This window comes from Sphaeramia orbicularis, chromosome 4 (genome assembly GCF_902148855.1).
Source record: "Sphaeramia orbicularis chromosome 4, fSphaOr1.1, whole genome shotgun sequence".
Lineage (NCBI taxonomy): Eukaryota > Metazoa > Chordata > Actinopteri > Kurtiformes > Apogonidae > Sphaeramia > Sphaeramia orbicularis.
In genome coordinates this window covers 2,406,751-2,421,456 of record NC_043960.1, presented here as the reverse complement: position 1 = coordinate 2,421,456, position 14,706 = coordinate 2,406,751, and the positions used below count along the sequence as shown (strand labels likewise).

The 14,706-nt window shown below is 38.1% G+C and overlaps 1 protein-coding gene across 1 annotated transcript in view; it reads left to right on the top strand.

Annotated features, from left to right (window-relative positions):
• Positions 1 to 14,706, top strand: part of adamts10 (ADAM metallopeptidase with thrombospondin type 1 motif, 10) — a 137,168-nt gene that overhangs the window by 60,934 nt on the left and 61,528 nt on the right. Inside the window, exons 9-12 of the mRNA XM_030133252.1 lie at positions 1,638 to 1,681; positions 4,190 to 4,295; positions 9,209 to 9,355; positions 11,027 to 11,168. Of these exons, the coding sequence (XP_029989112.1) occupies positions 1,638 to 1,681; positions 4,190 to 4,295; positions 9,209 to 9,355; positions 11,027 to 11,168 (439 nt within the window). The remainder of the gene's footprint in view (positions 1 to 1,637; positions 1,682 to 4,189; positions 4,296 to 9,208; positions 9,356 to 11,026; positions 11,169 to 14,706) is intronic.

The window sequence follows — 14,706 nt, the reverse complement described above, 5'->3', positions numbered from 1 at the left end:
TCACTGATCAAGGCAGTGACAAATGCAAGAAAATGTGTATGCATAAGTTTGTGCAAAGAAACAAATTTTGCTAGGGGGACTTTTATTCGTCTTTTGTTCATTTATTTGAGTATTTAAACCCTAATAGTTCAAAAAGTTTGAATTTGAACCCTCCAGCTGCTGCAGAGCTATTTATATATTCATTTTGGTAAAAATCGAGTGGATTTCTTCAACCTGTTTGAATTCCTGCTTAATCTGTTACGTCTATAATTAGTTACGTCACGATATTTGCACGTATAAGGTCAAGATTTCTGACGAACGCCATAATTCTTTATCAGCAGCAGCTGTTGTAGTCCATACTGAAAATATGTCCAAACTTTAAGCTGATTACCTAAAATGTTCAGTTGTTGGTTGAACAGGACAGAGCAGCACAGCCAACAACCTGGAGGGGGCGGGGCCTGAAGTGGCTCATTTGCATTTAAAGGGCCAGTGCTCCAAACCATCTTTCTGGTGTCATTACTCAGAAATAAGGTTGCAGATGGACCTGTGGAGTTGAATGAATGAAGAATTCAGACCCAAGCAGAGCATTTACAGTTTATGGAGACCACAGGGAAATGTTTGAAAATGAAGAATTCCATTTAAAAAGAGCAAAATCTAACTCCTTTAAGTAAAAAAAGAAGCTTTTTGTCTTTGTGTTGTTCATTATAATGTCAGGCCAGCATGTTTGTAAATATAATTGCATGTTTCTCGGTCATATAAGGGTTAAAGCGGTGTTTCCTCTCAGCTGAATTCTTACATTCCCAGTCCCTGTCCTCATAGGTTTTCATTAAGCCAAGTCCTAGAGAGCTGGGCTGTATCTTGTCCTGTCTGGGTGACGGTATCTGAGGCAAAGCTCAGCATCTGGACAAAAAATGTTAAAGAGAAGTGTGAGACCTGTGAGCTGTCAGGACAAGGCAACAGGGACACTTTTATTTCTAAAGAAACACCATCAAAGACATTGAAGTGTTAGAAAAGATGAAAAGGTTTGAATGTTTTCTGCTCATTTCTGAAACTGTCGTCGTCGTTCGCTGCTGCAGGAAAACAGAGACAACAGCGCATCTAAAACAGATAAGACACTGATGCTATTGACTGAGGAATGTGCAGCAGCAAACAACGGCGCAGTTTGGGTGAGAGTCATCTGAATGTGACGGAGCCAAGACGCAGCTGCCACAAATACTTTCCAATCTTATAACAGAATGTGCCATAAGATCGTGTAGCTGGAGATTAATAGTCAACGAGATGAAGCAAAAAAGAAGGCACAGAAAGATAAATGTCATTACTGTTTAGGGTGTGGTTTTGGTGGCGGCTTTGTGAGAACGCTTTGGCTTTGCAGCGGCATTTATCAAGCAGGAGATGGAAGCAGTCCAGACAGATGACACCACAGTGACCGTCCATGATTTCCTGCTATTGTTCTTGTAAAACTATATCTGTCTGCTATCACTGCTGTCTAATGTCTGTCCATAAAGCCTGTGATTGTTTGTATCTGTCAACAACTGTGGATACGCCGCATACTCGTGTGTTTCGACACAGAAGTGGGTGAAAGACACTGAATCTGTTTGTATAAATAGAATGTGTGTTGGTTATAAACAGACTGTTGTGTTTTCCTTCCATGTCTGCAGGTACGACATCTGCATCCAAAAAAACAAGCCCTGTGAAACTCTAGGTAATGCAAGTCAACCCAAGTATTGTTTAAATGGTACTTCTGATACTGAGTTGAAATTGTGTTAGTGTTGTTTTGTCAGGTACACATTCACATGAAAAACTGAGACATTTTGAAGAAAGAGCTAGAGTCTCATCTTCTAGTAATGGGATAATAAACAGCGTTGGATCTTATGTCATAAGAATTATTTGGTAATCCAATCCAATCCAATCCAACCCAACTTTATTTGTAAAGCACTTTAAAACAACCGCAGCGGACCACAGTGCTGTACAGAAGAAGAATTAAACCAAAATAGAAGACTAAAATACAGAATAGATTTAAAGACATAGAACTGTACAATAAAGAAAACAGCGCTGTACGGAAGAATAAATAAAACCCAAATAAAAGAATAAACTACAAGAAGAGATTAAAAAAACATAAAAATCCATACAATTAAAAACAAAAAAAAAATAAATAAAATTCAAAGATAAATAAGAACAATAAACCAGTACCAAATAAAAACAACAGAATAAAAATACCGTATTTTCTGGACTATAAACTGCTACTTTTTTCTCATGCTTTGAACCCTGCGGCTTATACAACAATGCGGCTCAAGTATAGATTTATACGGGCTAACGGCCTCCAGGGGGCGCTCTAGCAGGAAGAGCAAAAGTGAGACAGGTGGAAGAGGTGATGAAGAAGAGAAGAAGTTTTAATCTTAACTTTGAACAATCATTTTGCACAAACCCTCATCATGGAAAACACACGAAGAAATGCATATGATGCAGCTTTGAAGTTAAAAGCAATCGATGTGTCTGTAAAGAAGGAAACAGCTGCAGTATGGAAGAGACGAGGAGAGAGACGACGGAAGAGAGACATAGGAGGAGTGTGACGCAGCCTTTGAGGATGTTCAACTGAAGAACACAGAAGAAGACGACTGCAGTGGTTTAATGAGCAGAAGGAAGATGCAGATACAGATCAATGACTGTTCTGGGTTTTTGAACCAGCCTGTTCCTGATGTTTTACTGCCGTGGTACAGACACTGTTTGGAAAAAAGCAGTTAAATATTTAAATAATCTTTCTTTTTACCATCTCTCTGTGTAAATATCTCATGTTACAACGTGGACACCTGCAGCTTACAGTCAGGTGTGGCCTATCTACACTGAACAAAAATATAAACGCACCACTTTTGTTTTTGCTCCCATTTTTCATGAGCTGAACTGACAGATCTAAAACTTTTTCTATGTACACAAAAGGCCTATTTCTCTCAAATATTGTTCATAAATTTGTCTAAATCTGTGTTAGTGAGCACTTCTCCTTTGTCCTTTGCTGAGATAATCCATCCACCTCACAGGTGTGGCAGATCCAGATGCTGATTAGACAGCAGGATTATTGCACAGGTGTGACTTAGGCTGGCCACAATAAAAGGCCACTCTAAAATGTGCACTTTCACTGTATTGGGTGGTCCAGGGGGGTCAGGAAACCAGTCAGTATTTGGTGTGACCACCATTTTCCTCGCACAGTCTTCTTCATGAATTCTCTGAAACAGCTTTGGAGATGGCTTATGGTAGAGAAATGAACATTCAATTCACAGGCAAAAGCTCTGGTGGAGATTCCTGAAGTCACATGACCAGTGCATATTCCCTCAAAACTTGTGACATCTGTGGTATTGTGCTGTGTGATAAAACTGCACATTTTGGAGTGGCCTTTTATTGTGGCCAGCCTAAGGCACACCTGTGCAAAAATCCTGCTGTCTAATCAGCATCTTGATCTGCCACACCTGTGAGGTGGATGGATTATCTCAGCAAAGAAGAAGTGTTCACTAACACAAATTTAGACAGATTTGTGAACAATATTTGAGAGAAATAAACCTTGTGTGTACACAGAAAAAGTTTTAGATCTTTGAGTTCAGCTCATGACAAATGGGAGCAAAAACAAAAGTGGTGCATTTATATTTTTGTTGAGTGTATGTACAAATACTTTTTTCTTTTAAAATTTGGTGGGTGTGGCTTATAGTCAGGTGCGGCTTATATTCAGGTGCGGCTCATAGCCCGGAAAGTACAGTAATACCTTCAAACATCTCACATGGTTTCAAAAGCCAAGGGGAAAAGATGGGTTTTAAGAAGGGATTTAAAACCAGACAGAGGAGGCCTGTCTGATATGCAGAGGCAGATGGTTCCATAGTTTAGAAGCTGCTGAAGCAACGGCACAATCACCCCTGAACTTGTGCTTAGCTTTTGGTCCACTCAGGAGCAGTTGGTCAGCTGACCTGAGGGAGCGGGGTGGTGTATAAGGCTGCAGCAGCTCAGAGAGGTAGGGCGGAGCGAGGCCATTGAGGGATTTAAAAGTAAATAAAAGAATTTTAAAACAGATCCTAAAATGTACAGGCAGCCAGTGGAGTGAGGCTAAAATGGGGGAAATCTACTGATGTCGAAGACTTTAAAAAGAGCGATGAGTTACTACATAACTAAGATGCAGTTGTCCTAGTCTCAGTGGTTTCTACAGAGTGGTCAATCAGTGTGTGTTCAACAGGTTTGGCTCCTGTCGGTGGGATGTGTGAACCAGAGAGGAGCTGCAGCATCAACGAGGACATCGGCCTGGGGACGGCTTTTACCATCGCACATGAGATCGGACACACGTATGTAGCGTCAGCATGCACCACTCTGCAAAAATCTAAATCTTACCAAATGAATTATTGCGTTTTTGCATATGATGTGTAATATGAACAAGCACACGAAAAAATCAGATTTCACCAAAAAATCCGAATTGTGCATTAAGACCTGCTGTGTGAATGTAGCCATAGTGCACTGGTGTCATGGACATGTGTAACCTGTGAAACAGCGTTCTGAGCATCACAGAATGAAGGAATGTAACATCCATAGTTTGAATTCTCCATAGGGATCCATAAAAGTGTTTTAACCAGTTGAGTTGAGTCAGACATCAGAGACACACACCATGAAGAGAACAAACACTGGATAAAATCTAAATCTGACCAAGTGTATTTTTCTCATTTCTAGGCAAAATATCTCATCACACTTAAAATAAGACGGAATCACCTAAAGAGTAACCTTTTAGTGAGATATAAGAACTTGATCTTGAAGATCTTGAAAATCTTATTTCAAGAAATCTTACCAAGATAATTCTTATAACTTGTTCAATTGGCAGATCTTTTTTTTTTTTTTGCTTAATTCAAGATTTTTTTGCTTAATTCAAGCAAAAAAAAATCTGCCAATGGAACAAGTGAAAATTATCTTGGTAAGATTTCTTGAAATAAGATTTTCAAGATTTATTGTCTAAAAATAAGTTCTTGTATCTCACTGAAAAGTTACTCTTTAGGTGATTGTGTCTAATTATTACCTCTGCCACGGAACGGCGGAGGTTATGTTTTTATCAGGGTCTGTCTGTCTGTCTGTCTGTCTGTCTGTCTGTCTGTCTGTCTGTTTGTTTGTTTGTTTGTCTGTTTGTTTGTTTGTTTGTTTGTCTGTGTGCAAGATAACTCAAAAAGTTATGGACGGATTTGGATGAAATTTTCAGGAAATATTGATACTGGCACAAGGAACAAATGATTACATTTTGGTGGTGATCGGGGGGGGGGGGGGGGGGTTTGTTGGTCTGTTAGCAAGATAACTCAAAAAGTTATGGATGGATTTGGTGGAGGTCTGCGCTCTCCAAGTGCTTTTCTAGTTTTAAGTGTGATGAGATATTTGGACTAGAAATGAGAAAAATACACTTGGTAAGATTTAGATTTTTTTCCGGTGCGGCAGTAGTATTCACTTTTCATCTCATCTTCCTCAGGCTTTGTATGTGATGTGTGTTTACTCGTACAGAATTTGTATCATCATACACTCTGTCACTAATTCTCAGGCGTTTCTAATTTTTTGGCCCTTATTTCCGTGGCTCTGAACATTAATCTGTAACTGATTAAAAGTGTAGAGGAGCGGGTCGTAACTCTGCGCCGTACAGTGACTTCGTCGTCGAAGTGCTGTTGCAATAAGTACGAGCACTGAACCCCACCACAGTCTGAAATATTAGATGTCCCCGAAGGCATCCCTGAGGTGTCTCGTGTATTTTTTCTTGCGGTCTGGTCCAAATCGATCCCTCCCTTCACGAAGAGATTGTCCCCAGATTACATTTCCACATCCCCAGAGACAGAGTTCATGTAATCTCCAGCACCATGAGTCATTTCCATTGACTAAGAAGTGATAATAGCTGTATATTTTCTTTCAGTCACACTATTTATATGTCAGTGAAATTAGTTACACATGGGGCTGGTACAACACTTAACGATGCCTCTGTTTTTCTAAATCTGGATCCTTTGGATAATTTGGAAACCCTGCTGTACTCATTGGCGTGGTGCAGTTGATCTGCATCACTTAGCAACTTGTAATTTAATCGGCCCGAGTGCTTTACTTCTGTCATGGATACAATAAATCAACAGAGGTTATTGTTTTTTTCCTGTGAAAGCCAATTAGGTTTATTTTTGGGAAGTATCCTGCTTCCTCAAAGTAAGTGAGTTTCCTGCCCCGTCGTGTTTGCACAGAGCTCAGACATATTGAGTCAGATGGTGGATCCATCGGGGTCATGCCTCCCTAATGCTTAACGCAGGTAGCGTTCAAGCACTCAGACCTGAAGCCGTATTCCCAGTGCGACCAGGCGTACCGTGCTCACCTCCACAACTCCTCAGCCTCAACACCATCAACAGTTGGTTTTAATTGTCGTCTAAATGGCTCTGACATCACAGCGCAGTGTTAGATTAATCGCAGGCCTGTTTGTGGTGATGTGTACCCACATGAAAAGACTCAGCTGGGGAAGGAAACGCTTCCACAACATTTATATTTCATCCTCAAACACAGCTACTGTGACTGTTATCGCCATCTGTCATAACTGGGCTATAAAAAAATACAACTGAAACTGTGTAAGTAACTGCAGGATTCAGGTTTTAAAGATTCATGAATTTGGTGTTACGTGCAATAACATCCCATTAGTGCATTTCAGCGCCTACCAGTTGTAAATCCTTATAGAACTGAAGTGTAAAAGTGTAAACGTGCGCTATGACAGACACACATGTACTCGTGTGCTTTGTGAAGTTTGTACTGAAGCAGGTTTGGGCTAATTTCATCACCTAGCCAACAATAGTTTTGTAGCTAAATGAATGAATGAGTGAATGTTTTATTTCAGGCATATGAAAAGTACAATACATGGTACATATTTGTGTATAAGGCAATACTTGGCTAACTGTCTGTACATTTGTGCAGATAAATTCTGATCATTTGTTGTTTTGTGTTCCATATGGCTGAACAGAAGTGGGTAAAAGGGCTTTTGTTTACTCTGCTTATGCATGGACTCAGCTGCAGAAAGACTAGAAACTGACTGACTTCATTTCATTGAGCGTTTTTAAATCCAGAGTTGTTGAAGCCGACTCCATAACTTGCACTTGTTTGTCTTCATCTGCTTGTAAATGTTATTATTACTAATTATTTATTACCCCCCCCCACCCCAAGAAGAGGAGGCAAGGGGTGTTGTTTTTAGTTCGCCTTGTTTGTTTGTTTGTTTGTTTACACTCTAGCAGCAAAACTATTGGTTGAATTCATACTTAATTGGGTCTATAGATTGACAGTGACCCAGAATAGATCTCATTACATTTTGGGAAAAGTAGGTCAAAGTTCAAATTTTGTATACATTTTTTAATAATCTTTTTTTTCTCCTATTAACTTATAATGGGCAAAATTTCACTTCTATAAAAACATAACTTTTGCTTCAGTTTACTTCAGACTTGGCACATATATAGAGGCAATTGATATGCTGACATCAGCACACATATAGACATGATGACATCAGCTGGATCGATGCCAAAATAAGCTACAATATGTGCGAGGGGCGGGGTTTGTTGTGCCTGGCACCACTTGTTGTTTGTTTGTTTGTTTACACTCTAGCAGCAAAACTATTGGTTGAATTCATACCAAATTGGGTTTATAGATTACCAGTGACCCTGAGTAGATGTGGTTACATTTCGGGAAAAGTAGGTCAAAGTTCAAATTTTTAACGGATCCTACTATAATACACGTTCTGTGTCGGTCTCGTGTCCGATCGCTGTTCTGTTTGTACGGGTTCTCCTCAGCCTTCACAGGCCTGATCACCACCAAACTCACCAAATGAATAGAAACATTACCTGACTGTCTACTAGGCACAATTCCATGTCCGTGTTCAAATGTTGTGAGGTATTCTGGGTGATTTTAGTCTCTCATGCTAGCGTACAATGGCACCACGGGTACAATGCCGCTAGTTTTTAAAATCTTCTTTTTTTCCATTTACTTATAATGAGTGAAATTTGTCTGTGCTGTCTGTGACTATCCTGACATCAGCACACACATAAACATGATGACATCAGCTGGATCGATGCCAAAATAAACTACAATACATGTGAGGGGCGGGGTTTGTTGTGCCTGGCACCACTCGGTAAATGTGTCTGTTATTTGTGTTTTAACTGAGTAATCCTGTACTTGCTGCTGTCAGTCTTGACCAGGACTCTCTTATAAAAGAGATTCTTAATCTCAATGGGAATTTCCCCGTTAAATAAAGGTTAATAATACAGCGTGTGCACAAAGTCTCTTTACAATTTAAAACATTTATTACCAAACCAATTGATGAGATATATGAATCCCACCCCCCTTCATCAGTTGTAGTTTCACTTTCTGACTTAAAAATAGGAGTAAAGGAAAAACTTTGCACTTGTTTTGTCTGTCAATGCATTCCAGTCCAATCCATTTTTATTCATACAGTGCAAATTTAAATAAATACAAAGGTTTCCAAAGTGCTGTACGTAAAATAAACACAATATAAATATGAGAAGATAAACTACTAAGATAAAGAACACAATGAAACATAATAAATGAATAAATCGACTGTCCATCCCAGATAAAATATCTGTGCGCATAAAATCAACAACCTACGCGGTGTGAAAAGCCAAAGAAGAGGTGTGTTCTAAGAAGAGTTTTAAAGTTAGACAGTGGCAGTACATACATGTATACCCTGCATCTGTAAATACTGAGTATGAGCCTGTGTTCAGTTCACCTCTGGCTGACATATCCACTGAACACCACTGTTTCATGCAATAATAAAGGAAAACAATGTTGATGTAAACCAAAATACTTCCACATAATTAAAACATATCACTCATATGTTTCTAATCTGTAACAAAACACATTTTAAAGCTACACCTCCCAACACTCGTGGCCATATTTTCCGTATTTATTTCCAAGAAAAAATGCCAAACATTTTGTGGTTGACTCATTAAAGCTCTCGTTCATCACAGCGGGAAAGTGACGGGACATGTTTAAAGATCACACCAGGATTTATTTCACTTCAGCTGTTTGTGCATTTCTGTGTGATGTAGTGCAGCACTAATTGTTTTTTAATTGAAATGTCTGTTCTTTCGATCTCCCTGATTAACCCACAGTGGACTTTTTTTCCGCCGTCCCCGTCCGTGCTGCAGAATCTATTACCCACCCACACGGCCTCAGAGTGTTGTCACTGTATCATCATTGGCTTTAGGTTTGGGATGAACCATGACGGGATGGGGAACGCCTGCGGGCCCCGCAGCCAGGAGACGGCCAAGCTGATGGCCGACCACATCACCATGAAGACCAACCCGTTCATCTGGTCCGCATGTAGTCGGGATTACATCACCAGCTTCCTGGAGTGAGTCAGCCTATCAGATATCTGCAACACCACAAATAATTTGGTAATTAGAGGTTTGGGAAAGAAACTCTCACTTGGATTTCAGCATTTTTAGCATTTTTAATGGCCAGAGGAGAATTTTAGTTATAGATGAGTGTAAACAATGTACGCATTCAGATATTTCAGTTATGTACATAAGCAAACACAGATTAATTACATCTAGATAGACCAAAAAATGAAGGACAAGCTGTGTGATTGTATGAGAAAGTCAGTACATGTTAAATAAGCAGCTTAATAATTAGTAAAATGAACACAAAAATAAAAAAGTCAATAAAATGACTACAAATGAACAAAATGGGTCGTAAAATAATGAAGAAAATAATGAATAAATTCATAATATGAATTAAAAACTAGCAAAATAATGAGAAAGTAACAAAATAATGAACAAAAATCATCAATAAATTAAAAAAAAATAAGGTACTAAGTGATCGAAAATGACCCCCCCCCCCCAAAAAAAAAAAAAAAAAAAAATCATAAAATGAATAATAATGAACAAAATAATCAATAAATCTACAAAGTGGAACAAAATAAGCAAAAGAAGAACTGAAGTACTGAGCAAAATGAGCAAAATCATCAATAAATTGAACAAAATAATGAACTGCGTGATTGAAAATGAATCAAAAAAATGTAAAAAAAACAACAAAAAAAACTAAATGAATAAAAATGATCAAAATATTTAGCATTTTAACAAAAAGCCTCTAATGATTAACAGAATAATCAATTAATCTACAAAGCGGAACAAAATAAGCCACAGAAGAGCTGAAGTAATGAACAAAATGAACAAAATGATCAATAAGTTGAACAAAATAAAAAACTAAGTGATCAGATATGAACAAAAAAATTTGCAAATTTGTAAAATAAACAAAAATGAACAAGATAATGAACAAAATTTAACAAAAGCCTTCTAATAATAAAGAAAATGATCAATAAATCTACAATAAGCAACAAAATAAATGAAGTAATGGAGAAAATAATCCCCTTATTTGCTTCTTTTTGCACTGTTTCTAAAAAATTGGAGTGACATGTGGATATAATCCTCACTTTCATCACAGTCTAAATGTGAGATATTGTTTTCATGTGTAGGACAAATGGGAGAAGAAATAAAGTCGCTGTGTTCCTCTTTAACCCTTGTGTGGTGTTCAGATTTTTGTTACTCGGCCAGTGTTAGTGGGTGTGGTGGATTTGTGGGTTTTGAATTCAACATAATCAAATAATTTGATGTTCAGATACTCAACAGATGTTTACTTCATCCTAATTGCAAGCAACATAAAAAGCGTATATGTTTAATATTTGCCTTTCTCCTTCGCTAGATCACATTTATGAATTAAAGTGCTACTCGTTTTTAGTTTGTTTTTTCAATACAATGTAAAATCACGAGATGAGAGGAAAAAATTCTTAAAAAAATAATTATCATTTTTCTTTTAATAAAAAATGAAAACTGGTCCCACAGACCCAAACCCCATACGAGGGTTAAACCGTTAAAACCTGGTCTCATTAGTCGTTTCTGTTGCGTTCGTTGAACCACCGTCTGTTCAGAGTTTACTCCCTCCATCTTTTCTGGGTCAGATTCAGAACACAGACTTAAATATTGGTTAAGTGGCCTCCTTCTCGTCTCCTCTCCTTCTTCATTAGCTCCGGTATGGGCTCCTGTCTGAACAACGTCCCTCCTAAGCAGGAGTTCGTGTACCCGACCACCGCCCCGGGTCAGGCCTACGACGCAGACGAACAGTGTCGCTTCCAGTACGGCGTCAGATCCCGACAGTGTAAATACGCAGTAAGTATTGTGTCTAAAGCACTTCTCGGTCCTGGTTTTTCTTGCTTTGGTCGTGGTGTTTTATTGACAGCTTTCACACAATCACACGTTCTGTGTCTAATCCATGTGTTTAAGGAGGGAAATGAATGTTATGTATGTTTTCTTTGGGCCAGGGGACATTTGGTGGCTTTTTTAATAGATGACAGTAGAGATACGACAGGAAATGAGGCGACACAGATGGAAATAACATGCAACAAACATGAACCCTGGAAGTTCAGTTAATGACAGCTGAGTTTCACCCCCCACCTCCACCCCCCGACTGTTCCTCATTTAATTTTAAAGCAGGCAGCTCCAGTGGAGTCATATAGAAATAAACGTGTATGTATTACACTGGGTTACAAAAAAATGTTTTTTGCAAGTTGTCTAGGTTTTTTCACCTGAATTTGGACCATTTTGCACCGCTAAATCCAAAAATGACATCTGTTTTTCTCAATCAGGTCAGGTTTTTTTTGCTAATTTGATTTTGAAAAATTTGACCTTCTCACAAAATATAATAATTAATACCAAAATCAGATTGGTAAGCACACTTTATGAAACTTGTGACTTGATTCCTGTTCGGTACGATGGTGTATTCACCACAGATTGTAGCAGAATACGTCAGGCTTATTTTTGCCAAATCTTCTAGTCGAAGCCATTTCATTCACCTGTAATATTAAAAAAAACATTAATCATAAATTGGCAAAAGTCAAATCTTCAGAACTCGTTTATTGCAAGAAATATGAAAGAATTTTGTATCATATGATGTGAAAATGCCCATAAATGTAAGCAAAAATGTTAAAAAGCCAATATGTAGCATAGTTCAGAAAGTTGACCTGATTGAGCAAAATGAATGTGATTTTTGGATTCAGCACCAAAATGATCCTAAATCAGCTCAAAAAACTGAAACTATACATTTGTTGTTGACCAGTGTTATATTTAATTGCTTTAACCCATAAAGACCCAAACAGCCACTGACGACCAAAACCATTTACTGATCTAAAATGTTTAAGAACTTCTGGTCCACTAATCCTATCGATGCATGTAAATAATTGGTGTAAAATACAGATTGTCATGTTTTCGTGGTCGTCAGATATGACCCGTTTGGCCGTTCACAGGCTCCGTACACAGTAAAAAATACAGTGTCAATATTTCAGAGTCAAGCGATTTCAACCCAGATGGAGTATTTATAGCTCAATGCAGAGTAAACCAGCTCGAACAGTAGAGTTAAAAGTCAGCGTAAAGTTCTGCAGAGATGCAGTGTAAAATTCAACTCTACAGAGTGATGTGCCAGTCTGCCGCGTTGCATTGTGGGTACCGGACATTTTACTCATTGTGTTCTATTTTATGTGAAGGGATTCAAGGGGGGTTTGTGTTCATGTTTATTTAGGTTAATGTGTCTGTTTTACATCCTTTATTGGCCTTTTTATGTTTTTAGCTTACAGGCTGACAGGCTGTAAGCTGCTGTCGTCTGTTACAAAACTTTCAATTGTCTTCTTCTCCGAAACTACAATTCCAATTGACTTCAGACTTGGTATTCAGCTTCTATATGATGATGTCAACAAAAGTTAGTGAAATTATTTCCATCCGAATCTGATTCTGGATTTGGTGCCACTTTGAAAAATGTCCCCATTCTAACAGATAGGAAGTGGATTGATCCAATAAATCAGTATCAATGAAATCAAGTGTGAATTAGAATTTTTCACAGATCTGATTGGAATATGAGCAAAACATGGACTATTTCTGTAATAGAATAAATACACAGAACTGGGTGAGAATAAATGGCATCTGGATACATTTCCCAAAGCCTTTCATTTAGCCTTTAAGCTACAGGACCATCGGTCCTATTTTTTTAATTAATGTGACACCATCAGTCGAACCTGTACAGTGTCTTATCTGATTGTCGCTGTGAAGCTATAATTGTATTTCAAGCACGGAGGACTTTGCTGTTTCAAAGGAAAGCAGTTCCTGGGGCGACTGAAACCCATGGAGCAAACTTACGCCCTTCCCGACCCCCACCATGGAGACCCCTGCACTTTTACATTTCAGTATGAGCAGAGGACGCAAACTGATGAAGAAAAGAACACAGCAGAGAAATAAATATTACAACATTTGAGTCATTTTTAAACTAAATTTGGAGTAAAACTAGCTCTATAAAGTGTAATCATACTACTCAACAGTGTGAAAACAGCACAGTGTTAAATATTTTTACACATTTCATTGTTAATTGTGACACTGAGTTGAGTAGAAATTAACTCTGAATATTTCACACTGGCCATAGAGTAAATTTTACTCTAATTTTGAGGGGGACCAAATGTTCTTTGAAACAGAGTTAAATTCAGCTCTCTAAGAGTAAAATTGACACAGTTTTTTTCTGTGTAGTTACCGTGGAAACACCGTCATCTTCTACAGCATTGCTTCTCCAGTCAAACCCGTGCAGTTGGATCAGTGACAGTGGATGGACACACTGGGTTTAGGTTCAGTTCAGGAGAGATTTGTTGAAAAGGTCATTTTTTCTTGTTTTCTCTGATTTCCGATTGAGCTTGATTTAGTCAAGTTCAAATGTTTGTCCTCAAGATTTTATTTTTTTTTAATATTCGGTGTTATCAATCCTTTAAAGTTATGAACTTGTCTTTTTAGGTTAAAATGCTTCGTTTTGAGCCAGGCTGTTGTAATCCTTTTCGTGCAGCTGACTTGTTTATTTTATCCTTTGTTTTGGTGTTTTGTGATACAGATTAATAGTCTCTTTACAAACCTTCACCTGCTTCCAAGGTGTTTGAAGAAAAGACAAAATTAAAACACCACTTGACGTATGAAAACAACACATTTAATTGCATTTCAGCTTGTGTTCTTCATCAGGATGAACATAAAACACATTCTTATCTTCTGTCTTGTTTTTTGCGATGAAGCCAAAGCGCATTGCTCTGACATTAAATGTGTCTTATTTGTTATTTGTTGTTGGTGTTGCTGTGTCTGTTTGGACCTGTATCTGTTATGAGGTACAACATCTTGCATTACCTTCACTGAATAGCCTTCACTTTACTGCACGCCACGGTCAGCTTTTACAGGACCGGGTTCAGAGCGAATGGACATCTGGAACGGCAAAGTGCTTTATAGACTGGTTATTGTGGATACTGTGTGGTCAGAGCATACGCACACAATAAAACATAGGCCCATGTGTTATAGACATTGTTGAAGGGCAGCAGAGGGGAAGGTGTCTGCTCTGTGGCCATGAATCAAAGGCTCGACCCTGGGTTTAGTGTCTCCATACCTTAGGCCTTAGTTCAGGAGCTGCATTCAGCCCAATCTGATCTAAAATGGACCAGACCAGTAAAATAATAACATAATAACTGATAAATAATGACAACTTCAATTTTTTTTCTTTGTTTTAGTGCATAAAATAACATTATATTATGAAAATATTTACATTTACAAACTGTCCAAACAAAAAAGACATGAATAACCTGAAAAAAAAATCTCTTAGTGCAATTTTTAACAATATTAAGCCTCAACTTATTATTTA